Here is a 26,858-nt window from a genome sequence, read left to right as displayed (position 1 = left end):
AATCCGATTGGATGTGGTTAGCGGCCGTTGTTGTATTGACAAACAGGGATGTTTAGAAAAAAAAAAAAATCAGAGAACAGCACCGGTTTAAGCCCCACTTAAGACTCAAAGCAGATTGTTTTATCACAAAAAAATCATTTACTTTTGTTTTAACTATTAAATTAGGCTTTCATGTTAACGAGTGACATCTTAATTACAAAAAGAAAACCAGATAAACAGAGCTTACCTTTCGCTCCTGCCCAAACTGATCATGGGCGATCCCTCCCTGCTCCCCCCGCTAAGCGAAAGAGTTGCTATGCGCACTGCGCATGCGCGCGTCCCTGTTTTCCACGGTGGTCCCTCCCGTAGCATTAAAGAAACAGCCAAGCAGCCCTAAGGCCATTACCACTGACTGTTTGGTAATACATAGCTATGGTAATAACCTGGAGGGAAAACAAAGCAAATCGTTATAAGGCATTGTCATTGGTATCTATGTAATCACTAAACTCTAAAATAAAATAAAATAAAATGAAATAAAATAAAATAAAATAAAGTGAAATAAAATAAAATAAAATAAAATCTGTTAATACAAGATTCAAGTTGTATCCATTGAATCCTGTTTTATTTTTCTCCTTCCCTCTTTCTGACAGAATTTTTCCATTGTCTGTGTCCTATTTGTTACAGCTGCTGGAGAGAGTAAAATTTTCAAGTATTCCATTAAAAAAATCCCATAAAGAAGAAAAAAGTTAACTGGACATTATGTTAACGATAACTAAAAACAAACTGTTAGGTTACTACTTGCTTGTGACCCGTTTTAGGTTAAGCATGTGCTTGAACGTGAAATTTATTCAGTTTTATTTATATAGCCCAATAACACAACACAGTTGTCTCATCGGGCTGACAAACTTAGCTTCTGAAAACATAGTTTCCAAACATAGTTTTTTTTTCAGTTCTATTGCCCTTCATAAATGTTTTGATATTTTTAAGATAATGTCTTTGAAACATTTTCATAAATAGAATCCCTAAGAATTGCAATTTTGTAAATAAAAGAATTGAAATTTATTGAAACTTATTGAAATTTTACCATTTTGAGAGTCCAGTTACGTTTCAACTTCCCTACTATCCTCACACATAACATTACTTGTAAGTATTTTTAACAGTAAATAAATGAAACTTTAGGTAGAAAACAATCAAACTCTTTAATGGATATTAAAATGATGCATCATTTTTAAATTCTGCAACAAAAAAGTAAAGGAAAAACTAGTATCTGTTTCAGATATTATAGTTCTAGAATTACAGTTATCTTCAAATGAATAACTTTTAAAAAAAAAGTAATTAAACTCCTTCAAGTATTTTTACATCAATTATCCATACAGTTTCTACCTTTACTTCACTGTGAAATCAGAGGTATTACTTTATACTCAGTGTGGATTTTATTTATTATTCCTAAATGATAGAATTTCACAATATTGTGTTTTTCTATTATCTTCCTACTTCCAAACTAGTAGTGTAGCTAAGTACTTTTAATACCAACCAGTCTTATTTTTCTCTCAAGGGTAATTATTTAGATTAGTACTGTTTACTTTGAGCAAAAATGTCCAATAAATGTTTCTAATTACAGCCTTTATTATGGTAATCCAATTGACTGTAGATAAGAAGTGGACTGAGCGAGTGTGGCATCACACATAGAAAATGCTATTTTGCCCGAAATTAAGCCAATTCAATCACAATTTTCCATCACCATGTTGGAGCCAGTTGAAAGGGATTGGTCCGAGTCGGTCTGAGTCATTAAGTGTATATAAAGGACTGGACAGAGCCCGTGAGACATCACCCATTGAAAATGAGTTACTTCAAATCAGTCACAATTTTTCCTCGACATGGACATCACCATATTGGAACCAGACAACAGTGATTGGTCCGAATCGGTCTGAGTCATTGGCTGTATATAGAGAACTGGACAGAGTGAGTGAAACGTCATCCATTGAAAATGACTTATGTCAATTCGATCACCATTTTTTCTTCATGCAGACATCAGCATGTTGGAGCCAGACAACTGTGATTGGTCTGAGTCAATCTGAGTAGTTGACTGTATATAGAGAACTGGACAGATTGAGTGTTACATCACCCATTGAAAACGAGTTACTTCAATTCAGTCACCAATTGTCCTCGATGCAGACCTCACCACTTTGGAGCCAGACGACAGTGATTGGTCGGAGTCATTCACTGTATATAGAGTACTGGACAGAGTGAGTGGGATATCACCCATTGAAAATGAGCTAATTAAACTCCGTCACCATTTGTCCTCAATGCGGACATCGTTATGTTGGAGCCAGACAGTAGTGATTGGTCCAAGTGGGTTTGAATAATGGACTGTACATAGAGAACTGGACAGAGTGGGTGAGACGTCTTCCACTAAAAATGGCTTACTTCAATTCAGTCACCATTTTTGCGTGATATGTTTGCCGTGAAAGCTGTGATTAGTCGGTGTCGCTTCGAGTCTACATTTCTATGGCAACCATTCTCTCCAATTAGTGAGCTTGTTAGAAGGCCACACCCCTCCCACTTAAAGCAGGTTCAGTAGAAAAATGTTTTTAAAAAACGGGATTTTCAAGAACATCTTAATTTTATTGTGCATTAATCATTTTTTTAATTGAAATCTTTGGGATATAAAGGGTGAGGAGTTTCTTGGTCCAGTTGATATTTACAGTCACTGGGTTGGGTGTGAGTCGGCGCTAGGACCCCGCAGGCTCCGCTCCTCGTGGTTTAAAAGCCCCAGCGCTCCGTCTCTCCGCGCAGCGCTGACCCCTCAGCAGCAGCAGCAGCGGCGGCGGCGTCCTCCAGCTTCAGCCTCGGTCCTCCTCTCAGCCCCAGACGCGCAGGTGCGAGCTGCGGGTGCGAACCCGCCTCTGCTGATGGTCCAGAGGAACCACGGGACCCCACAGATGTTGTTACTCTCCGACTGCTGCTGTTAATTCTGAGTGAATTCAATCAAAAAAACTTTGGGGATGTCTTCATCGGTGAGCGGCGCGGAGGAGGTCCGGGTGTCGGCGCTGACGCCCCTCAAGTTGGTGGGACTCGCGTGCGTCTTCTTCGCGCTGTGTCTGGACGTGGGGGCCACGCTGAGCCCGGCGTGGGTCACGGCGGAGGACCAGTACCACCTGTCCCTGTGGGAGTCCTGCTGGAAGCCGGTCAGCTCCTTGGAATGGTCCTGCAGCAGCACGCTGGGCACGGGTGAGGAGGCGCGCGCTCATCTCTGATGATGCTTTGTGTGTCACCCCAGAAAGCAGCAGACGAACCCCGACATTCATATTCAAATGACTTTCAGATGCTCTAACAAAGGCTCCCTGCAGACAGCAGAGCTGAACCAATCTCTTCTGTGGGTTAAAATTTAAAAATATATCACACAGGAGAGTTCTAAGTGTTAATTACTTTATAATAAGCTTGTTAATTTAAAGTGCAAAACTCAACTAAGATATGGTATAATGAGCTTCTTTCCAAAGGGAAATGATCAAGAAGTCTGAAATTATTTATTTATTTATTTATTTATTTCTGCACAAAGTTTCTTCTGATTTTGCCAAGTTCACTGAGATGGGAATGTTTCCTGGTGGAGAGCGGTCCAGCTGGGGTTTCATTTGGCCTTTTGTTGCTCACAAAACCAGCCTTTGTATGAGTCTCTTCACCGGCCAAAGAACAGGGGCAACTCAAAATACAGAGCTCCCCAGAGATCCAGATGCCTGCAGATTAGTTACCAGGGAAACAATGAAGCACTCCAAAAATGCTTCTCTAATAAGTATATCAAGGTTTCTGTTCCGTAGGAATCTCCACAAGTTTTTTTTTTCTTATGTTTTCGTCATTGCATCAATTAGGCCTGAAAAAGCAGATTTTTTTTTTTTTTTTGCTTTACACGGTTAAATCCCTAAAGTAGTTTTCCTGCTTCAACAAACTTGTCCTTCCTTAAATTTTGTGTATAAATATTTCATTTTTCTTTCCTTTTTTTGCCGCTGGCCTTCCCTCCATGCTGTTTTTGTTGGTCTGACTAAATGTTTTCTTTCTGTCTGAGATGAGTAACTGTGGGTCACAATGGCCCGCTCCTTTCCCCGGATCGGCTCAGACAAAGTGCACTTTGGTGCCATATAAAGACATAAAGTCTGCGTGTCAGCTCTCAGTGGCAGCAGCATACCACAGTGAATGCACACAGAGACAACTTCCCATTTCCTCAGGCTTGTGCATGGCTAGTCTTATTGATTTGAGTTTCTGCACATCTTGTCTGTCCGCCTCCCTAAAATACTTCAGTTTATGTTCAAGGCTGCTGGCAATAAATAAAAGTTTGAAACGGCAGATACATTTTTTCTAAATAATCCTGGAGAAGGAATGAAAAGAGGAAATGAGGTGTTTCTTTATTAAATTTGAATCAGAGTTTAATAATTCACAAACTGGATGTAAAGCACACATCTTAACCATCATTAGCTTTAAACTAACTAAAAACTAAATATATAGCATTACCAGCGATATTGCTAGTGTGAATGGTGTTAGCGGAATTTGGCTGCCGAAGATGCTAGTGCTGAAAGCTGAAGATGCTAAAACTGATAGCTGAAAACGCGGAAGTTGATAGCTAAAATCGCTGACGCTAATAGCTGAAAACGCTGAAGCTGATAGCCAGCTAAAATATTAGCTTAAAAAACAGGAAAAAATCTAAGTTACCCAAAAATGCTAATATGCAGCTGAAATATTGACTAAACTCCAAATTAGCCCAAGAAACGTGGAAAAAAATCCTAAATTAGCCAAAATAGCTAGCATTCGGCTAAAACATTAGCTAAGCTCCAAATTAGTCTAAAAAACGGAAAAAACCTTAATTAGCCAAAATAGCTAGCATGCATCTGAAACATTAGCTAAACTCCAAATTAACCAAAAAAAAAAAAAAAAATGGAAAAAATCATATATTTGCCAAAATAGATAGCATGTTGCTAAACTATTAGCTAAACTCCAAATTAGCATAAAAAACGAAGAAAAATCATATATTTGCCAAAATAGCTAGCATGTTGCTAAAATATTAGCTAAACTCCAAAACAAACTAAAAAAACCTTAATAAATGCCAAAGTAGTCATAAAAGGTAGTCATAAAAGCTAGCATAATGTTAGTATAACTTTTAACTTTACTACAGTCTGACTACAAATAATATAAAATAACGACTAATCGAGTATTAAATTAGTCGTCGACAATTTTAATAATTGATTAGTTGTTGATTAGTCGACTAATCGTGGCAGCCCTAATATAAATATATATTTAAAAGATATAGTAGATTATTAATGAATTTCTACACAAATATGTAAACTGTGTAAATTCAAAACTGAATTGAATCGAATTAACTGGATTGAAAGAATAGAAAAAAACAGAATCGAGTTTGGAAATTATTATCAAAACACAAACCTATAAAGTTGCATCTAAATCTTTGGCAGCTCATTTTTAGTCTAACTGAAAACCATTGATTGACTGAATACTTACTGTTTCGAGCAAAAGTCGCGGGACAGTGAGATTGGACGACGATTCTTCAGGCTCTTCCACAAAAAAAAAAAGAGAAGACCAAAGTGGGGCCTCAGGGGATTCGTTTGGGGATTAACACTTCCCCTCCACACAGGGGACCAATAATTAATGCTCAGATGGAATCTCGTGCACCATATCTCCTTCTCCATCTGTCATCACGCAGGCCTCAGATTAAAACTTTGGCGCTTCCTGCTCGTCAAAGCCTCGAAGGCAGCGCTCAAACTGTGGCAGCAAACAGACTCCATTCCAAATCGACGCCATCCTCTGCGTCCTGATAAAACATTTAGTTGCAGGCGTGCGCGGGTCGAAGGCCTGCAGAGCATGTGATGGCGGGCGGGCTGCAGGTCGAGAATCTGTAACCCCTTCTGCTCTGCTTATTGTGGACCCCCTTCAACTTCCTGTGGTGACAGAGCAACATTTATAAACTCTGAATCCTGGAGTCCTTTTTGGTCACAAGTGGTTGTTTACATTTCAGCTGCTGGGCCTCTGGTTTCCCTCCAATAAGAGTGGGAACGTGTACTTTAACCCTTTAACCCAGAAGCTCCAGTGTTTATGTTATTTGATTTATTATAACTTTTCAATCGTTGACACGATCAACGTGATTCCAGTAGATTTTGAAGGAGAAAAGCGGCTCGAGCCGCTTTTCTCCTTCAAAATCTACTGGAATCACGTTGATCGTGTCAACGGTTTAAAAGTTATAGTATGTTAAAATTTCTTTTATTCAAAAAAATTTTCCCAGTAGTGTTTTAATTATGATTATGAAATTTTTAACTAAAATCCCACAACCTAAATGTCTTGAAAAGCCATTTTTCATGTTAATCTGAAGTTTCCAAAATCTCCTCTGAGGGGCGTGGCTTTTGGAGCTGAGTAGCCCCGCCCCTGATCCTCCCCCTTTTGATTATGCTAGCTCTGTGTCTCTCTAGAGTAAATTTTCCCAGCTGCTCCATAAAAACGTCAAGCAATATCAATAGTATCCAGCCAACTTTAAAGTCTGCCTCTATTTAAGTTTTTAACATGTATTTGTGGCATTTTCCTTATGAAAGAGAACTGCGAAAATTTACGCTAGCGGCTGCATTAGCGCATTAAAGCAGCCACTTTCCATGAAAAGTCTTTGCTAACACTTGTAGAGCAGAATTTCGGACTTCGACGCGTGTTTATATAGACTGAGAGGGGCGTGTGAGCACCTACCGAGCTATCATAATCAGACTGGGCGGGATCAGGGGCGGGGCTGCTCAGCTCTGCTCCAAAAGCCACGCCCCCTCAGTGGAGATTTTTGACTTTTTAAGACATGGAAGTTGTGGGATTTTGGTTAAAAACACTATTGGGAACATTTTTTTAAACAAAAGATATAGTCATGGGTGGACTTTAACCAGCTTACTTTCTTCTTGCTGACAAATGCTCCTCCCACTATTTTTTTGCCTCTTTTTGAGTTAAATCTGACATTTTTTCCCGGTACATTTAGTCCAAGTAAACAGCACATTCCATGTTCAAACGCTGATATTTGTTATTCTTCCCTTTCATTATCAGCTTTTTAAAGTATTTCTTCCGGTGTAATCAAACACTTTACCATAATATCCTCTGCCTGTTTATTCAAACACAATTAAGAAAGAGGCCCCTCGTCTCTAAACAATCCAAATCTTTGACAGAAAGGCTCTGATTTCCAGCTGAGTGTGTTTTTTTTGAGTGAATCTGTATTAAAACGCTGAGAATGCTGCTGAGCTAGCATCAGCCGGAGATGGAGGGATGCTCATTATCTGGGTCGGCTCAAAGAATCCCTTTTCTGCTGCGCTGGAATCCATTACTGAAGTGCTTGAAATCTCTGCGAAGCAAGCATGTGCTGGTTTCCCGTCAGCCGAAAGGTCCTGCGCCGGGATCCAGAGCGTTGTTCACATTTCTCATTTGCCACCGGTCATTGATTCCCAGTTACTCGCATCAAAAAATCATGAGACCTCTCCAGATTCTCAGAGTGTGCAGCTCTCCTAGCTTCTAAACCACAAATAGTTTGGGCTTAAAGTTTATAAAAAAAAAAAAACTGACCACTGCGGCCTGTCCTCTTCTCCTCTGTCCTCACTCCCTCTCTGCAGAGCTGTCACGGCTCACTGAACTGTCCTCTTCTTTTTTTTCTTTTACAGAAACCCATGTCACAGTAATTTCATGGCTTTCCTCCCTCCCCGCCTCCCTCCTCTCTGTCCCCATGTTTTCCTCAGACTGGCAGATTGCCACCCTGGCCTTGCTGCTGGGGGGAGCGGCCCTCACCCTGTTCTCCTTCCTCGTGGCCCTGATCTCCCTGTGCTTCGGATCCAGGAGTCGCTGCTACAAGACGATCGCTGTCATGCTCTTCTCTGCTGGTATGTAGGGAAGCTTCATAAAAGCAAGAAAAATGTGAATAATTGTCGTATTCTAGTATAAAGTTTGTGGAGAATGATATCATCAAATATTTGCCTCAACGTCCCATCATGCCTCTGTTTAGACTCTCTCCTGATAGGTTGGAGGCATAAAAGGCTGTAAGATAACAATTTTGGAGCTAATTGGAACCAATACTATTTGAAAACCAAATAGAACAAATTGAAAAAAATATTGGTGTTTGGCCTGAAAATTTCAGTTTCAAAACTTTTGGCCCCATTGTGTCACGTTGGGGCGGGGCTAACACGAAGGACCAATCAAAATCGATGAGGGTGGTAACTTCAGTCTCCCTTGGAGCTCCAAGAGGTGTTTAAGCCATTTTATTGCAATCTTCAAGACGTGTTCGCCTGTATTTAACACAATAAGATGGCGCTTTGAACGGACTAAAACAGCATTTTAGACGTGCAGTTTGTATTCGAAAAAACTCTGATTTTTTTACACCTATTTTGGGACAACTTCAGACTATGATAGTACAGACAATGCAGCCATTTTCTGACCATATTTATCACAGCTCTCAGATTCAGTGAATGAACCGGGATTGAAGTTACCACCCTCATCAATTTTGATTGGTCCTTCATGTTAGCCCCGCCCCAACGCGTCACAACGGAGCGAAAAGTTTTTGAACTGAAATTTTTAGATTCAAAACGAAAAGAAAAAAAGAGTTGAAAGTGAAAAAATTTGAAATAGAAATTTAGAGTTTATAAACCTAAAAAATTTAATATTTAAAGCTGAAAATAATTAATTATTTTAGAAAAGCAAAAAGTTTTAGACATTTTAGATTTTTTTTTCTTGGCCAAACACCAATATTTTTTTTCAATTTGTTTTATTTAGGCTTCAAATAATATTAGCCTCAATTTAGCTCCATACTGTCGAAGCTTCACGTCATAATTTCTACATAACAAATCTTTTTCAAGCTGCATTTTTTTTGTTTGCTCCTGATTTACAACAATTTCATCAAATGAATACCCAGAAATTCGATTTTAATCTTAATTTTCTTTACATAAATGTTCTCCATCATTAGAAAAAAGTAAAAACAAGAATTCATAAAAATATCATTTTATTTGGAGTGGATCTTTAACACTTTATATTAGTGTTACAGTGCAAATGTATGGAGGACCAGAAGAGACAAATTGAAATAACTATTTACGTAAATAAACTATTAAAATGATAATTAATTATTTAAGACGAGTCACACAAAACAACTTGCTCACAGAGGCTCGGACAAGTGCCGAACCTCCGTGAGCAAGCAGGTGGCGCCACAGACTTACTACGAACATGAGCGAGAAGGAAGTTCGACCAAACAAACCTCACAAAAAAATATAATTAACCAAAACACTGTTTACAGCGTGTATATGTGTGTTCCAGACAAAACCTTAAAAAACTTTAAGAAACTCCTGAGTTTAATGAAATAGAAATCCTGCTTTCACTCTCTCTCAAGAATCCGAGTTAGACACGCCCACCACGCAATGTGAGTTTGCCCCGCCCACTGAGTTTGAAGCTATAATTTGACAGATAACGTAATGACCATGAAATCTTTCATTAGATAAATAAATGTTTCTCAAGTCATTTAAAATAAAATTTTAATGAAATATTTACACATTAAATGACAGTTAAATGTATTTAATGCCATTTTTAAATAATTAATGACACATTTATTTTATAATTTCATATTAAATATATTTACTTCAAATTTTCCCTTCCAGCCCATACTGGACCATAAAATAATTAAATATATCATGAAATATTTAAATACGCTTTCATATTTTTAATGCCACATATATTTAAACATGTGTTAAATTATATCCAATTTTATTTATTTAATGCCAATTTTAAATAATTATTGAGACATTTATTTAATAATTTTATGACATTTACATGTATTTCATTTTGTCTCTCCTGGTCCTCCGTAGCTTTGTGCCTGTTTAATATTAGTGTTTGTTTTATCTATCTCTCTGTGGTCTTTTAATGTATTAATGTCACAACTAAACATGGCGAGGCAGCTTTTCTGTGTTTTTGTCAAAGATTTGGAAAGTATGAGACAGGCTACACGTCTGAAAATGTTTAAATCTAGGCTGAAAACTTTATTTTATTCAGCAATGTGTCTTGCTTTTGAATTTTTTAAATTTCTGAATTATTTTTCTTGTGTTTAACTCTTGATTTTATTTGTGATTTTGTATATTTTTACAGCACTGGGTATGATTCTTGCTTCATTAATGTGGACTTGAATGTGATCTCCTTTGCAGTGGTGCTGCAGGTGTGCAGCCTGGTCCTGTTCCCCATCAAGTTCATAGAAACGGTCAGTCTGAGGGTTTACCACGAGTTTAACTGGGGCTACGGTTTGGCCTGGGGATCCACCATCTTCTCCTTCGGAGGGGCCGTCCTCTACTGCCTCAACCCCAAGAACTACGAAGACTATTACTAAGAAGAAAAAGAAGAAACTCTTTTTCAGTATCTATTAGAGAAGCAAAAAACAAAGAGCAGGCTCTCTATGAAGCCCAACCCTGAAAAAGGAGAATTTTTTTTTAAACGAAATTCAAAATTCTGCGTCTCCTTTAAATATATCTCCCGCAGGTCTTAGATTTGGGCAGTAAATGATGAGGGAACAGATGGAGGCTGTGACCTCATACCCACACCAACTGGTGGACCAATGAGCGGAGAAAAGACTGATGTAATCGAAGAGCAATGCAGAGAGGAACACGCTCCATTGAAGCGATATCCTGATCGGGACAACACAAGGAAGAGCAGGCAACAACGCACATTTCCCCCTCAGATCTGGACCCGCCCACTCGCAGGACGCCAGGGTGCTAAACGTTTTTCCTATTTGAGGCTAAAACCAGAGCAAAAGTCAAGAGAACATTCCACCATCTCTTTCAAAATATAACTGAAAGGAGGAACACTCGTCATACAATAACCTCATGAAATGTGTGAATGATGCTGCTTCACGTATGTGAATAATAATAATGTATTCATTCCGAGGAGAGCGGGAAGAGAAAGAGCTGGCAAATGATCAGGCCTACTGTGCGCACATGCATCCATGATCACTGCTCCCGGCATGCGCTCCATGTGATGCCTCCTGATCTTCCTGCTTGGTAGGAAATGTTGATAGAATAGGGAGCATTTAGAGCTGAGAAAAGCAACATTCACTAAAGTTTCACATCACACGGATGTGGAAAACCCCGCCATCACAGGCTCTGGCGTCAAATCCTTTATAATATTTATACATTTATTCAATGTGACCATTGCTTGAAGGGAGCTAGTGAGTGATGGTGTTATTGGGTTAAATAATAATAAAAGATTATGATAAAAAAAGGTTTTGTGTGACTTTTTTGTCAGGAATCTACAAATCACATCAACAAATCAATATTCACAAAAACACATTAAAGACCACAACAAAAAATAAAATGTGTGAAATCAAACAAACTTCCAGAAATCAAAATATAAAAAAATAATTTGGAAATTTCTAGAAATCAAATTAAAAAATGAACCAAAATAAAATAACAGTAGTTATTGCAGTGTGACCAGAAACTTTAAGAAATGTCATTCATTGGAAGATATTGTCATGGTATTTTAGATGTTTTTGCGTCGAGATATTTATTTGCACTAATTAACTGTATAATAAAACTGGACTGAGCAGGTGTGACATCACCATAGACAGTAGAAAACAATGGACAGAGTCAGGGGTTGATGTCACCCATAGAAAGTGCCTTAACTCTGCCTCTTGTGAATTCAAACCAAATCCATCACCGTGGCTTCCTGGTATGTGAGCCGCCATTTTGGAACCAGACGACAGTGATTGGTCCGAGTCGGTCTGAGTCACATTTTTATAGGAACTACTGTCACCAATCATGAATAAGCTGTTAGGAAGTCCACGCCCTTTCCATTGAAAGCACATTGGGAGAATCTGTCACTTAAATGTTCGAGTCGGGGCTTAAACTGATGCATCTGATTGGTCAGTTAATAACTTAAATAACTTGCGATAAAGAAATAAATATATAAAAAAATAGGGTTAGAAAGAATATGTTAAAAAGAATGTTTTTTTAACTACCTATTTTTCAACAGAAGTCTATGGGATTTGGACTTTCTTGGAACCAGCAGGTATTTCCTATGTAAGACATAAGTGGGGATGAGTTATGTCCATTATTTTCTACAGTCTATGGACTAGAAGCTTTAAAAAAAAATTGTCAGTTGAAAGATATTCGAAAGTTATTTGGCAAAAAAGGTGAATAGGATATCCTATAATACCTACAAGTGTTCCGCTTTCTTATTTTGTTTCATTTGTTAACATTTTATTTTGATTTCTGGAAATAATTATTTTTTTGGTTTTTGTAATTTGCACGTATTTACATTGGATCAGTACAAAAACTGATGTAAATTCATGTTGGCCATGTGTAATACGTGCAGCCGAGATGCTCGCTGCTGCATTCCTCGAACATATTTTAGGTGCGTACAAGGCTGAATTTTGTTGTTGGCCGTCTATATATTTAAAGTATAAGTCAGATGCCGTGCTCTTAGGGGCGTGGAATGTGTTCTCCACATTTGATCCATCCCCTAGAGGAGCGTTGAGCTGCAGAAATAGCCCCATTAACGAACCATTTGATGTATTAATCCTAAACTTCATTCTTCCTGGGGATTCGTGGAGCCAATAAAAAAGTTCATCACTGGTCACGTTTTTCAAAAATTACGTGTGAATCGTCACTTTCTTTTTTTGTTTGTATTTTAATTCTAAAATTGTATTTGTTTTGCTTTTTTAAATGTCGTTGTGATGTTTAATATGTTTTTGTATCAAGATATTTGATAGGATTTGCACTCATTGACTGTAAAATAGAACTGGACTGAGCACGTGTGACATCACTGATAGAAAATGTCTTGTTTCCAGCTTGAAATTAAGTAAATTCGATCGCCATTTTTCTAGGATACGGGCGTCACCATGTTTGAACCAGATGACTGTGATTGGTTCAAGTCGGTCTGAATCTTTGACTGTATATAAAGAACTGGACAAAACAAGTGAGATGTTGCCCATCGAGACGACAGTCGTGTTTCTAGAGCAACTACTGTCGCCAATCTGGAGTAAGCTTGTTCGAAGTCCACTGAAAGCTGTCAGAGGCCACCACATGCTTTTATTCAGTCAATTTATAAATAAAAATATTTAAAAAATTATGATTAGCAAGAACATGTTAAACAAATTTAATAGCTGTTCATTTCTATATAGACATCTATGTGGTTTTGGCTTCTTGGAGCCAGTAGGTACTTCCTGTTTGGAACATAATGGGGGAAGGACTGCTCAGTTCAGTTCTTTTATACTGTCAATGTTTGCCCTTCAGAGCCACCGTAGGAATCAGTTAAGAAAACCTGGCGTCTGTAGTGATCAGGTCACATATAATCAGCTCCTTTATTAAGTACAGCAAGTTGAGGCATTTGCACAGGAAATTAACATGTTCTGAACACATAATACGTGGTGGTATAGTATGCATAAAAGTACCAGGAATATACTCATATGCAAGTGTGTAGTGTTCTTCAGTGAAATCAGCTCTCATACAGAGCCAGATACAGTGTACAGTCTACATTGAACATTAGTCACAACTCGTTTGTGGATGCTTCAACATCTCGCCGTCAGAGGGCGCAGGTCCTGGATTAAAGTGGGCGGTGCCTCCTTTCAGAGTTCAGGAATGGGCACAGTGTAAACAGGGCAGTCACTCACTCCTGCATGGAATTGTTTTGGAATGGTAAACCGCAGTCCCTTCTCCTCGTCTGACCCTCTGGATGGCGAGGAGCGTCGCCTCGGGAGCGCCATCGTCCACCACAAACATAACAGTGATCATAGTGCACAAATGTCAGGAATGAAGCGGGAAACCCACCGGCTCATCCTCGGCGAGTGGGAGGGGCTTATGCATTGATCGACAGTGGGACACCTCGGGACAGACTCCAGACGGCTGGGGCTCGCGTCGTCTGAGGATTTTGAGGAGGAGGAGGAGGAGGGGAGGGGGGCGGGCCGGGTGGTACAGTGCAGTTTGAACTTCAGGTACAGCGCGGCATCTCACACTGTTCACAGCGGTTGAGTGCAGGATGGTTGAGGAAGGTGCAGCTTTCACAGTTCCACTGGGCGCCTTCAAAGTCCTCATCTCTCTGGGGCGCCAACACTGGCTTGGAGCCCTGCTCGCCCTCTGAGGAATCATGAAACGGGCATTAACGTGAAAATGTAAAACGGAGGGAAGGCCTGAGCAAAGGAAAGGACAACAGCCGATCAAATATTCTGGAGCTACTGATAAATGTCACGGCTTTTTATGTCACGGTGTTTTCATGGTAAAAGACTAAAAATATTTAAAATCTTTAAGGTAAAAAATACAAACATTAAAATCAGGTTTGATTTACTTCCACCTGTCTTTTGATTACAATGATCCTGTTTTTAACAAAAAAAAAAACGTGTTTTCAAGGACATTGTTTCTGCAAAATCGTTTGAAATTCACCTCTGAGTTGTGGGCGGAGCTCCTGGCAATGGACAAACCCGCCCATTTGAATAAAGAAACACTATTTTAATCTTAATTTCCTCATACACGTCCTCCATTATTAGATAAATGTCAAAAGAACATGCTAGAAACACCACTTCCATCAGAGTTGTTCTTTAAACCAGGAGTCCTCAACATTCAGGATGAGTCTCAATAATCCCTTAATTTGAAAAATCTTTTATTTTGAAAGAAAAATGGTTTCTCAACTACACCTTCGAGCACTTGAGCAGTAAAGTTTAGTTAAGTGCTATGAGCCATGTTAAAGCTAACATACAGCCGACTGTTACTGAATACTGTTATACTGGAGAGCGTGAAAAAAATACTGAGATGACAGACTACACCAGTTGACCAATCACAAAATTCAACTGTAGTCCCTGGTTTGAACCTGTAGGGGGCAGCACACAGATGGTTTTAAACCATGATTTCAGGAATTTAACGTTTAAATTGTAAAAATGTGGACCAACAGACAGCAGTTTTAAAGCTCCACTTATAGAGGTCAACAGATTAAAAAAATGAATCTAGTGTTTGGTTGTGTTAATAACATCAATAAAGTTGCGTTCAAGTATACCGTTACTTCGTCAGATGACACAGTTGGGTGGAGTTTTGCCACATTTTCTCACCTTTCCTCCCCGGTTTGGGCGGCACGACTGGACCAGGTTGGATGTTGTCATAGAAGCTGTTCATTGCTTTGGGGTCAAACTTCCCTGTTGACACATGAAGTTTGATTTTTTAAAAGTCCAATATCACAGATTAAGAGAAAAGGAGTTATAAGGAAACGTTGATCAATAAAACTCTTAAGTCTCTCATAAAACTGTTTGTAAGGCACTTAAAAAACAACAGAAACAAAGCAAAAACATATATATATTTGCTAAAAAAAAAAAATAGAATATATGGATCATTATTAGGATGGGAATAAACTGTTAAAATTCAGAGATGCTGTAACAAGCATTTAATTACATCAAATAAGCATCATTTCTCAAGATCATAATTACATGAAGCCACAAAGGCCTCATTTCTGGTAAACCGATGAACTAAAGTCTGACTTTATCAATTATGCAGTCACCATGATCACATTACGGCACAGCTCCATGCATATACAGGAGAGAATGTCAGGCTGGCCTCGGCTCCAGTCCTGCTGCACCACATTCTAAAAGGTTGCATTGGTATGCATCCTGGTGGGTCCTCATTTATTATTTTCGGGTCCAAGTCTCTTTGCTTCTGGGCTTGGAATCTCAGGAATCGATGTTTTCAAATAAAGCTGAAACATGCTTCAAAGGTTCACGCAGGTAATGGAGTGTGCGTACCTCTGGACTGCAGCAGATCTGTCTCCTTCAGTGTACAGTCGATATCAATCTGCAGCTGTCTGTTGAGACTCCGGAGTCTGGTCATTTCTTCAGGCTGCAGTCGATACACACGCTTCAGTTTGGACTCAATAAATACTCTCCATGTTTTAATGTTTTCATTTCACTTTCTAGAGCGTGTGGCTGCATTTTAAACACATTCTTCTACTTTGAAAACCCGCTAGCACCGTCCTTACCCTGGGTATGAGACTGGTGGAGTTGACTCTTCGAAAGCGTCTCTGAAGGGCATCGTACTCCATGTTATTGACGTCGGCCTTGAGCTGCTCGAGTTTCTGCTTCTCCAGCTTCAGCTGCTTCATTAGGCGCTCCATCCGCGCACGCTGGTGAAGCAGAAGAGCTGCGGGAGCGAGAGGCACCAGAAATGATTACCAATGAAAGAGTAACGGCGTATTCTCGCACCTCTCGGCTAATACGCTCGTTACGGACGACCACTGCAGAACAGCAGATTAGAATGAATATTTACAACATCTTCTAAAGCAGGGGTGTCAAACTCATTTTGGATCAGGGGCCACGTTCAACCCGTCTGATCTCGAGTGGCCCGGACCAGTAACATAATAGCAAAATAACCAATGGTCAACTTATGTAGCTTTGTGTTTTTGTTTTTTTTTTTTAAATCAGCTGGAAAAGATCCCGCAAACAACCTAGTAGCCTAAATCACTTATGACTTTGATTATCGTGTTTATTTCTTGATCTCTTGTTGTGCTGGTCTTGCGCTTCCTTTGCTGCCCCTAGTGGTGAAATTGCACATTGCAGTAACTTCTATAAAGGGGCCATTCAATGAAAATTCTAGTTTTTGAGGTTTTAAGTGCATTATACTCTCCATTCCTCACTATAAGAACCCCAAAGCGCCATTTTGATCCGTTCATGTATTTAAGAGTAATCCTCTAAAAACCTGCGCAGTCTGCAGCAGCCCCTCCCATACTAGGGCTGCCATGATTATTAATTAAAATAGTCGATGACTAATTTAGTAGTCGATTAGTCGTTACTTTATATTATATGGAGTCAGAGTTTAGTAAGATGAAAAGTTATAATGGCATTCTGCTAGCATTTTTAACTATTTTAGCATTTGTTAAGGTTTTTTAGGCTAATTTGGAGCTACTATTTCAGTTGCATGCTATTTATTTTGGCTAATTTAAGTCTTTTTTTGTTTTTTAGGCTATTTTGGAGTTTAGCCAATATTTCAGCTACATGCTAGTTTGTGGTTAATTTGGAGTTTAGATAATATTTCAACTCCATGCTAGCTATTTTGGCTAATTTAGGCTTTTTTTGTTTTAGGCTAATTTGACATTTAACTAATATTTTAGCTAGTTTTCAGCTTCAGGGTTATTAGCTATCAATTTAAGCATCTTCAGTGGCCAAATTCAGCTAACAGCATTCCCACTAGCATTATGCTAGATATCTAGTTTTTAGTTAGTTTAAAGCTAATGATGGTTAAGATTTATGCTTTACATCCAGTTTGCGCATGGCCAGATTAGTCCACTAATCTGAAAGAATAATCGGTGATTAGTCGACTACTAAAATAATCGTTTGTGGCAGCACTATCCCATACCCACGAAAACGAGCGGGTCCGATCATGCTGACGTCAGCATGATGTGAACCGCCCCCTCCAGGAAGAATTTGTGCAGTAAGCTCCGCCCCCAGACTACAACAAACACACACCCACTTTCTCTGCGGAGCATACGGTGATCATCAAAGTGTTGTAATCTGTCGGCGCACAATAAAGCGGACACTTACAATGAGAAGTCAACGCAAACGCGCACATACCAGAATTCCTGAACTTCTGTTATTAAAGTTCGACATTTTTGTTGCACTGCTAATGTTAGCCTGATGTAGTGAGGGGCTGTAAGCTAGGGATGATGGGAAGTTTGGGCAGGCTTACTCCATTGCTACACAAGGTTTTAAGTCGGGTCACGAGCTCTACGAGTCTCTGTCCAGGGTCAAGGATGACGTTGTGAAATGGGCGGGATCGTCAAGGAGCGAAAGGCGGAGCCTCAGAAATCGAGTCATTTTACTGCCGGGTATTAAAACAATCCACAAAACTCATATTTCATAATATTTTTTTTTTTAGTGTTCCGAGGGTAATATATGATCATATATATGGATAAAGTTCACTCTGAAAGGCTGAAGAAAATCATGGTATGGCCCCTTTAAAGAACTATAAAGGAATGCGCTAAAACACGGGTCTCAAACCATTTGCGGCCCCCAAGTCAATATTTTGCGGCCCCCGTCTTAATATGAAAGTTCAATATCTACTAAGCAACATATTTTTGGCACAAATGAAACCCCATACGGCCCAGCCTCGGCCACACTCTGCCTTCAGAGGCTCCAGGGTAAATTGCTGAGAACCCTGGGCTAGAAACTTGTTTTTTTCGCCCCAAACATCCTTAGATTTTTTTCCCTTCATGACTGGGCCGGATTAAAGCTTCTGGTGGGCCGTATTCGACCCATATGTTTGACACCCCTGTTTTGAAGAAAACACATTACAAATAAATTATGGATTTTATCCGTTTCTCAAAACCTAAAAATATACATCAACTAAAGAAATAAAAAAAAGAGATTTAAAAAGGTTCCATAAACAAATGTGACAAAAAGCGATCATAAATAGACATCATGATCCACTTCTGAGTTCAAATATGCCTGAAATGTCTTCTAACAACCCAAACATGTGTTGATTTCTTATTTTAAATATCTAAACGCTGAGCTAGACACCGACCTTGTGTGTAGGCGTAGTCGTCAGAGCCCGAGCTGGAGCGTCGGGGCATTTGGTGAAACTGGTTGGTGTCGTTCCCCAGCAGAGCAGAGATGGGCAGGATGGGGGGAGGAGCGGCGTTGTGCTCCCCTTGGTCGACTATGTTTAAAAGAGATTCTGCTTCTGCGACGGGAGGCGAGCTGGGGGGCCTCTGAGCCTGACCTCCGGGGGAAATATTCTTCTTGAAGGTGTAGGCCGACTGCGCCGGCTGCGGGGAGGACGCGGGCCGAGGCCTGGCGGGGCCCTGAGGCTGCAGGTACATCCCGGGGTGGTAGGGCGTCGGCCCCGGCGACCCGCTGAAGTTGATGCTTCTGGAAGGGGAGCTGGGTGACGTACTGGTGGCCATGTAGAGGGTTCCCTGGGGATGCGGGGTGTGCACGGGGGAGTTACTGCGGGGTCGCTGACCTTCCATGTCAAACTGTTTTGCGAGGGGGGTTTTGGTGTGGTAGGGCCTGTAGACTGTAGGCTGCTGCAGGGGGGGCTGCTGGTGGTGGTAGCCCATGCTGTGAGGGGTCTGGGAGCTGATGGGGAGGAAGACGTATTGCTGGTGCGCAGGTTGGGCCTGCACCTGGTGCTGCGGGGAACTGTAAGGAGAGCCGTACTTCGGAGTATTGTAGGGCGACTGTTGATGCTGATAGACGGGCGTCCCCGAGGACGGCCACGGCGCCGGCTGTGGGCTCTGAGAGGGCGAGGGTCGCATGTAGAGGGTGGCGTTGCTGTTGTTCACGTAGTGTCCAGGAGGGATCTGGAGAGCCTGCGGGACGGTGGGAATACTTTGCGGAAGATCGACGGTTACAGGGTTCATGGTGTAACGCGAATACGTGGGCGACATGCCTTGCATGGTGGGCGGAGGGGTGGGCGTGCTTGCCGAACGGCTTTGATCATTCATAAAAAAAGGATTGTATCCAGGAGAGGGGGCCATGGTGGCGGGAGCTGACATGGGTTCGGGGTAGCTGGGCCGCTGCGGCTCTATGTGACTGTCGCTGGTACTGTGCACGAGTGAGCGACCCACTCCCGTTCCGTTGGATTTGCTGGCCTCCGAGCCCGGGTAGGGCAGGTTGATGTGAAGCATGTGGTTGCGGCCCTGCCGCGCCTCTTCCGGACTGTGATGGAACTCTCCATACAGGTATCTGTTGCTCTCTTGGGCCAGCAGGTGGCAGCAGAGATCTAGGTTATTGTTGTTCTGCAAGAAAGAGAGCAGCTCAGTGATCGTTTTAAGGACTTCTCAGCCTGACGAGATTATCTTCTTTCAAACCATCATAACTGTAATAAACAAGACCGGCAATTAAACAGCAAAATGATATTAATTGATGCTTATTCAACATTTAAGTTAAGGGAAAAAAATCCCAAGAGAGGGTTTTCCTTTTTAAAATAAAATATAAAAGTCAAAATAAGTATGTATGATAATAATGTATGATAATGAAAATAGATTAAGTTCATATTATTTCTTTGCTTTTGGTCATTTTTTCTGCTACGTTTGTCAGTTGTTTGTAACCTGAAGCTCTGGAGCAACAGAGCCTTATCCTTCCATTGTTTGGCTTTAACTTCCCCAAAAAGAAAAAAATATATACCAGTGCATATTTTTTACGACTTCTTATTGCCTTGAAGCAAAAAAATAAATAAATAAAAAAATACACAGTAAAAAAAAGTTAGTAAAAAAAAAAAAAAAAAAACGTACTGGTTAAAAATTGATGCACACCAGATAGTAACATAAAAAAAAATGTTTTTCTAAAGGTTGAAGCAAAAAAAAAAAAAAGATTTCAGCAATAATCTGGTGCTCATCAGTTACTATCCAGAATTTTTTTTTAACTTCAATTAAGAAAAAAAAATGTAAGTTAAAAAAATACTAGTTACAAAATGGTGCATATCGGATAGTAACTGAAAAAGATGAAGTAAAAAAAAAATCAAATAATTATCTGGTGCGTATCAGTCAGTGCGCAACCAGAATTTTTTTTTAATATTAGAATATTTTTAAAAACAGGTTTTCTAAATCTGTCCTGTCATTTAGTTAAGAAGACAGTTAAAGGGTTAAAGAAAAATGCAAACAATTTTAAAAAAATGCATGACTTTATAGGTTTGGTTAATTTTTGAAAGGATTTCATATGCGCAGCTGTCAATAGTAACAAAAAAATGTAAACTGTAAACTAGTAAATAGAAAAACATAACCATTTTGAAATTAGTAGATTGTACAAAGTATTGTAAACATTTAAAAATATATTTTTTAAAAGGATGAAAAAAAATGTATATTTTTAAACAGTTAAGTGGGACTTTGAAGCTCTTTCTGGTTTTTAGTTAGTAAGAAAGCAGCCTAAATGGGGCGTTTAGCATTACAGGTTGCAGACCACTGTCCTGTAGTTTATCAGAAAATATAAAAATAAAAGTCATAATCTTAAGAAATATGGAAAATGTATTTAGCCTAAACACAACTGATCTCCTAAAATGTTTTAAATTAGATTAAAAACTATAAAATGGAATTTTATTTACAAAACAGTTCAATTAAGCATCAATTTCTTTGCCATTTTTTTATTCTAAAACCAATTTTAGTTGGTAATGATAAAATATTCTCAAATAATTTGTGGTTTTTACTGGACAAAGCTAAAACTTTTAATTCAGGGGAGTCAAACTCAATCACACAGGGGCTCAAAATCCAAAACACACCTTAGGTCTCTGGTCAAACAGGACAAACATTTATTGAACGCTCTAAAACTACATTTTTGACTTTGACACATGTGCTTACAACACAGATGAAGAGAAGAAGTCGTTTTAAAGAAAAAATGTATTATATTTGTTCATGTTTGAGCCCTAAAACTAGGGGTCTTACCGATAATTGATTAATTGATTTTTATTTCTATGATCCAAAAAGATTGATCTCCTTGCAGGCAATCGATTCAAACTGACCTATGAGTTGAATCAATCTGTTATATACATATATAAATGTTGCCTACACTGTTCAGTATTTATGTTTGAGTTGGATTTTTAGGCTAAAGATGTCCTGGACTGATTTTAGGTCAGTGAATCAGATCGTTCAAAATGAATCAAAATCGACGAAGAATCGTATCATCAACCACAAATTGAATCATTGTGAAATAGTGCTGCCACAAACGATTTGTTCTTAACCATCTTAACCACCATTAGCTTTAAACTAACTAAAAACTAGATATATAGCATTACCTGCGATAATGCTAGTGTGAATGTTAAGCTTATTTGGCCGCTGAAGATGCTAGTACTGATAGCTGAAGATACTGAAATTGATAGCTAAAATGCTGAAGTTGAGAGCTGAAAACGCTGAAGCTGATAGCCACTTAAAATATTAACTAAAAGCCAAATAAGCGTAAAAAAAAAGCCTAAGTTAGCCAAAACGGCTGGCATGCAGCAGAAATATTAGCTAATATTTGAAATGGTTTAAAAAACTGAACGAAATCTTAAATTAGTCAAAATAGCTAGCATGTAGATGAAATATTAGCTTAACTCCAAAACAGCCTAAAACACCCAAAATCCTAAATTAGCCAAAACTGCTAGCATGTAGCTGAAATATTAACTAAACACTATAACAACCTATGACACAAAAAAATCCTAAATTAGCAAAACAGCTAGCATGTAGCTGAAATATTATCTTAACTCCAAAACAGCCTAAAACAAACACACAAACACAAAATTCCTAAAATAGCCAAAACAGCTAGCAGCATATAGCTGAAATATTAGCTAAACTCCAAAATTCCTTCTAAAAACCTTAATAAAAGCCAAAATAGTCCAAAAAGCTAGCAGAATACCACTATAAATTTCAACTTTACTATACTCAAATTCCATATAATGTAAATATTTAAATTCGTCGTCAACTATTTTAAGTCAATTGATTAGTCGATTAATCGTGGCATCCCTACAGTGAAAATGAATGGCTCCTGAACAAATCGAGCTTGTTGTTTACCTGCAGAAGGCACTGAGACACGACTCCCTCTGGAATCTCCGGGAAACGCTGCTTGAGGTCCTGCAAGATGTGATAGTCGAGCTGAGATCCTCCCTGCGCCATCCTGAGCCAACACGGAGGGTCAACGAGCCCAAAGCTGCATGCGTCCAAATAACCCGTCTCCTCTCATTCCCTTGGGACAGAAAAACAGGAAGATGGAATGGATTTGTCAGATGGTTTCTGGTTGTAAACCTGCAGAGATAGAGAGGCTGCTGCTACCACCCCCACAACACACCCTGAGTGAAATCAATCGTCTGTTCCAGCAATAAAAACAATCACTTTTGACAGTTTATGTATCCAATCACGTGGAAAGTTACAATAAAATGACCACAAGACATCAATGGAAACTGATCACTATCCTACATGAGAGCGAGTTAGCAGACTACCTTCAGGATTTGTTGATATTTGCTTAACCATAGTAATAAACCAAGCAACGACGACATACCATCGCCACCTAGCCAGCTAGTTAGCTTAAAGTGCATCACTCAACCAAACAACCGCACCTGTGCGCGGTGTGTGAGGCTCAAACCGGAAACGGGATTGATCCTCGAGCCAGACTACCCGCTGCTACCTGCGTGTAATCCAGCAGCGCAATCCGCTGACGAAATAGACACAAAAAGAAACACTTTTAACCAGATTAACTGCTCTGCTGTCACCCCGTTAGCGTGCTAATGCTAGCCTTAGCTTGGATCTGCTGGCTGATCAGCTGTCAGCCTCAAATGCTGATGGATTAGCCTTCTAACTATGCTAAAGACTGAACAGAAACCCCAGACGGAGCACTCAAACTTACGGGATGTTACGGCTCTCTCACACCGGAGACCATACACGGATCGAGGGGTTGCTCTCTTTTTAAAACGCTGGGTTTCCCTATTTGTTTGTTTCGACTAAATAACTTGTAGTTTCGCATTCCAGCGTCAGGCCCCTGCAGCTGAACTGCATAGCAGCCCGCCTATCGCGATGTCTCAATTCCTCAATCCATGAAGTTGTTCGCGGTGTGCGCATGTGCAGAACCGTTCTGGACGAACCTACGGCAGCCTACAGGCTCAGTTTAAGACTCAAAACAAACTTTAACCATTTAAAGTAGTTTATATCATCGTTATTCTTTGAGAAAACATCCCGCTTATTAGATAAGATGAAAACGTAATAAACCCAACTGTTTCTGCTTTAAAAATAGTCTATAGTAATTTATAGCTGGATTAAAAACTTAAAAAACAAACAACTAGAAATATTCCACACCAAAGGGCATTTTTCTTTACTTTTTTACAATTTGCTCTAATAATTTGTCTGTAAAACTTTTTTGTGGCAATGATTGATGTTCATCTTTTTAGTAAAACTCTTGATATTTTTCATTTTATTACACAATAATTCCACAATGAACCTAAACCTGTACAAAAAAGTCAATTCTGAGTAGCTACTTTTTTCATGTTTTTACTGAAAAAATCCCAACAATTTTTACTAAACAGATTTTATGTTGAGATTAAACATGTGGAGACAAAATAAATGATATAAATCGAAAAACAAAAAAAAGACAAAACATTGTAATAAAGATCTGTAAAAAACAGGCGAAGGTCCAATAAACTTAATAAATTATTCCAGATTAATTCCAAGGGGAATTACATTAATGGGTTATATTTTTGTTTTAAAGCTAAAAACTGTTTTTTGAAACTTTCTCCTTAAATTTTGAATGAATATAATAGTAAAGGTAATGAGTCTGTCTCATTGAAAACAAACTATAATAGTATAATTAATGTCTACAAATCTATCTAGTGTAAAAAAAAAAAAAAAAACTAGTCATACCTGTGGTATCGTGTTTATTCTGCACTCTAGGTTGATATTTTGAATTTTACATTTTTGTTCTTTTTTTTCCCCCAATTTTATCTTCTTGTATCCTAAATCATTAGAATGTGTTGCTTTTTTTTTTTTTTTTTTCCTGATTGATTTATTTGTTAATAGGGGCAGACAATATGCGTTTTTCTTCTTTCTGTCCCCTTTTGAGTTTTTTTTCTTCATGTTTGAGTTTGCAACTCATGGTTGTTTGTGTTTTTTCTTTTATCAAATAAAAATGAAAATTAATAAAAAAAAAAAAAAAGTGAAAATAAGAGTTCAGTTTCCAGGGTGTGCAATGAACTCCATCCAGTGAAGGTTCAAGGCCAAGAACCTTTGCGGTGTTGCCTAACTTAGCCACAAGGGGGCATAAGTCTGGGTCTCCCTGTGCTGGTCCCTAGCCCAGATAAAACACAGGGTTGTGTCAGGAAGGCCATCAGGTATGAAACTCTCTCCCAAACCACCTGAGCTTCTTTGGTGTAGCAACACCCGAAAGGATAAGCTGAAAGGTGAACAAACAACTACCTCAAATTTAATGTTTTATGAGTAATTCAAATGTAGAGGCATAGAATTCTTACAATTCTTTTCTTAACATTCATGATTTTTTTCTGAACATAATTTCCTGGTGTGACTCAAGTACAGCGAAAAGGTTCTTAAACTTCAAGTTTTTTGGTTTGATTTAGATCCATAAGAAGTTCCTTTAAGTAAGAAGGCAAAGATCAATTGTAAATTCACGGTTATTTGCTGATTCTCACTGTCTTTCAGCGTACACTTTTAAAAATAAAAATTGTGATGGCACACAACTTAAAAACATTTTAAATCTCAGACTATTTTAATTTAGCAATTTCGTTAGAATTGATAAATGCTGAAAAATGCTGTATCAACACATTCATGCAGGCTTTGCAGATGCATGAATTTCAAAATAAAAGCTTAAACAACAGAGGGGGCTGTTTTCCTCCAAACCACTACAACAAATGGATCTCTCATGAGCTCTTCTCTGACTGTATTAACTCCAGTCTGATTGTCATTCTGTGGTTGGCGCTGTCACTAAAGGTGCAGACAGGTGTGCGTCCCACCAGGACGTTGCAAGTTTGACCTGCTGAGCCAGTCTTCTGAGTTTGAGCGGGGGGCAAGGGTTGAAGCACCACAAATAATTTTAGAGGTTTCCAAAGCGGTGCAGCAGCTGAAGTCTTGGAAGCTGTCTTTGCTCCGGTGATCGGCTACCACAGCTGTGGGGCTATTAAAAGAGACGCCCTTGATGTCAGTTTTTCTCTGCAGCGCTCAGGACAGTGAGGGGGGAAAATCTCAAACTGAACTCTTTCATCTGAGCAAATGAAAAAGGCCACATCCTAATCTGGATTAAATTAGATTACAACACTCACAAATTATAGTTCTTGTGTTTTGAGACGACTTTACTTAAAAACGGGCACTTTATTAAATAAACTTGAATTAATTAAAGGCTGCACTTTAAATAGATTATATTTATAAAGCTTTATTTTGAAGGAATTGTTTTTGCAGCAGTCGTCACAGTGAAAATTGAGGCACATAAAAGACGTTAAAGAGACGGGAAAGTTTGTCTCTGCTGGGTGTTATGGGCTAAAAAAGAAGCCTCAAATTATAGGTAAAGAACACGAATAATGAGAAGAAAATCACTAGAAAGTGGTAAAATTATCTGTACATGCAGAGTCATTTTTACAAGAACTTTAACGATAAACAATCAAAATCTAGAAACAAGGAGTTCAACTCAAGCATTCCAAAAATTAAAAATAAACAAAAAAAGCAAACTTTTAAATAGAATTACTTCAAATTTAATGCTTCACAGCCCAAAATTCTATATTTGTTGATAGTTTTAATCAAATTAATCAAGTTTTAATGAATCTAAATGTAGTTTATTTTGATTACAGTAACAAAAACCTGTTGTAAATAATGGGAATTACAAATTCAAGAAAAATAAACAAAATAAAATTAAGATATTAGTAAAAGTCATCAAATCTAACACTTATTCTTGGAGCATAAATCAAATTTTTGTGTTTAAAATAATCAGATTTACTTTGAAATGGTTTATTTCAAGCAATCCAAAACAAAAATAATGCATGTGCAATTCAATCAGCAGAGGTTTACAAAGATATTTCTGAATTAGGATGAATAGTCATCAAATTGTAGATTGCTGAAAAGGGAGCGTTAGGAAGTGAACTTATATAATCCTACTCCGGCTCCATTTTACCATTTCTTTTACATGAATTATCAATATCCGCTTCATAGGCAGATATTCATGATAATGAATGTCAGAATAATTTAAGAGTTTTTGAGTCTTAAATCAAGTTTTTTTTATCATCAAGAGTTTAGAGCAAAAAATATTTTGTCTCATTTTTTTATAATAATTTCCATATTTTTATATTAAAGTTCTTAAAATAATTCTCAGATTTTAAGAAAAGCTTGTAAAGATGTTTCATTTCATTTCATTTCATTTCATTTATTGATTTATAAAGCACCTTCCACCACCAGTCAAGGAGGCCCAAAGTGCTGTACACAAG

The 26,858-nt window shown here is 38.7% G+C and overlaps 2 protein-coding genes across 4 annotated transcripts; one reads left to right on the top strand and one right to left on the bottom strand.

Moving 5' to 3' along the window:
* The first annotated feature begins 2,762 nt into the window (after window positions 1-2,762).
* On the top strand, window positions 2,763-11,232 carry tmem47 (transmembrane protein 47). The gene is made up of 3 exons (XM_024279037.2): window positions 2,763-3,210; window positions 7,728-7,868; window positions 10,167-11,232. The coding sequence occupies exons 1-3, from the start codon at window positions 2,985-2,987 to the stop codon at window positions 10,343-10,345; spliced, it is 546 nt and encodes a 181-aa protein (XP_024134805.1). The 5' UTR covers window positions 2,763-2,984; the 3' UTR covers window positions 10,346-11,232.
* A 2,048-nt stretch (window positions 11,233-13,280) lies between these two features.
* Window positions 13,281-23,524, bottom strand: tab3 (TGF-beta activated kinase 1 (MAP3K7) binding protein 3). Of its 3 annotated transcripts, none has more exons than XM_024278549.2 (7): window positions 23,291-23,524; window positions 22,462-22,633; window positions 18,501-19,719; window positions 15,964-16,124; window positions 15,731-15,824; window positions 15,047-15,130; window positions 13,281-14,084 (listed from the first exon to the last, which is right to left on the bottom strand). In XM_024278549.2, exons 2-7 carry the CDS (start codon window positions 22,561-22,563, stop codon window positions 13,939-13,941), a joined length of 1,806 nt encoding a protein of 601 aa, XP_024134317.1. In that variant the 5' UTR covers window positions 22,564-22,633; window positions 23,291-23,524; the 3' UTR covers window positions 13,281-13,938. The 3 variants fall into 3 exon arrangements, with proteins under 3 accessions (XP_024134317.1, XP_024134320.1, XP_024134318.1); XM_024278552.2 differs by lacking the exon at window positions 23,291-23,524 and adding an exon at window positions 23,004-23,140; XM_024278550.2 differs by lacking the exon at window positions 23,291-23,524 and adding an exon at window positions 22,887-22,986.
* Between the last annotated feature and the right edge of the window lie 3,334 nt (window positions 23,525-26,858).

This window comes from Oryzias melastigma, linkage group LG4, assembly GCF_002922805.2.
Source record: "Oryzias melastigma strain HK-1 linkage group LG4, ASM292280v2, whole genome shotgun sequence".
NCBI classification, from domain to species: Eukaryota; Metazoa; Chordata; class Actinopteri; order Beloniformes; family Adrianichthyidae; genus Oryzias; species Oryzias melastigma.
Note: the sequence above shows the minus strand (reverse complement) of the source record. Positions and strands in the feature narration are given on the sequence as shown.

Bases quoted from the DNA above. Each gene is read 5' to 3' on its own strand.
- tmem47 (XM_024279037.2), top strand. From the start codon at position 2,985: ATGTCTTCATCGGTGAGCGGCGCGGAGGAGGTCCGGGTGTCGGCGCTG. The intron at 3,211-7,727 runs GTGAGGAGGCGC...TGTTTTCCTCAG, and splicing joins CAGCAGCACGCTGGGCACGG to ACTGGCAGATTGCCACCCTG. The intron at 7,869-10,166 runs GTATGTAGGGAA...TCTCCTTTGCAG, and splicing joins TGTCATGCTCTTCTCTGCTG to TGGTGCTGCAGGTGTGCAGC.
- tab3 (XM_024278549.2), bottom strand. From the start codon at position 22,563: ATGGCGCAGGGAGGATCTCAGCTCGACTATCACATCTTGCAGGACCTC. The intron at 16,125-18,500 runs GTCGGTGTCTAG...TCGCTCCCGCAG, and splicing joins CGACTACGCCTACACACAAG to CTCTTCTGCTTCACCAGCGT. The intron at 15,825-15,963 runs GTAAGGACGGTG...TATCGACTGCAG, and splicing joins CCACCAGTCTCATACCCAGG to CCTGAAGAAATGACCAGACT.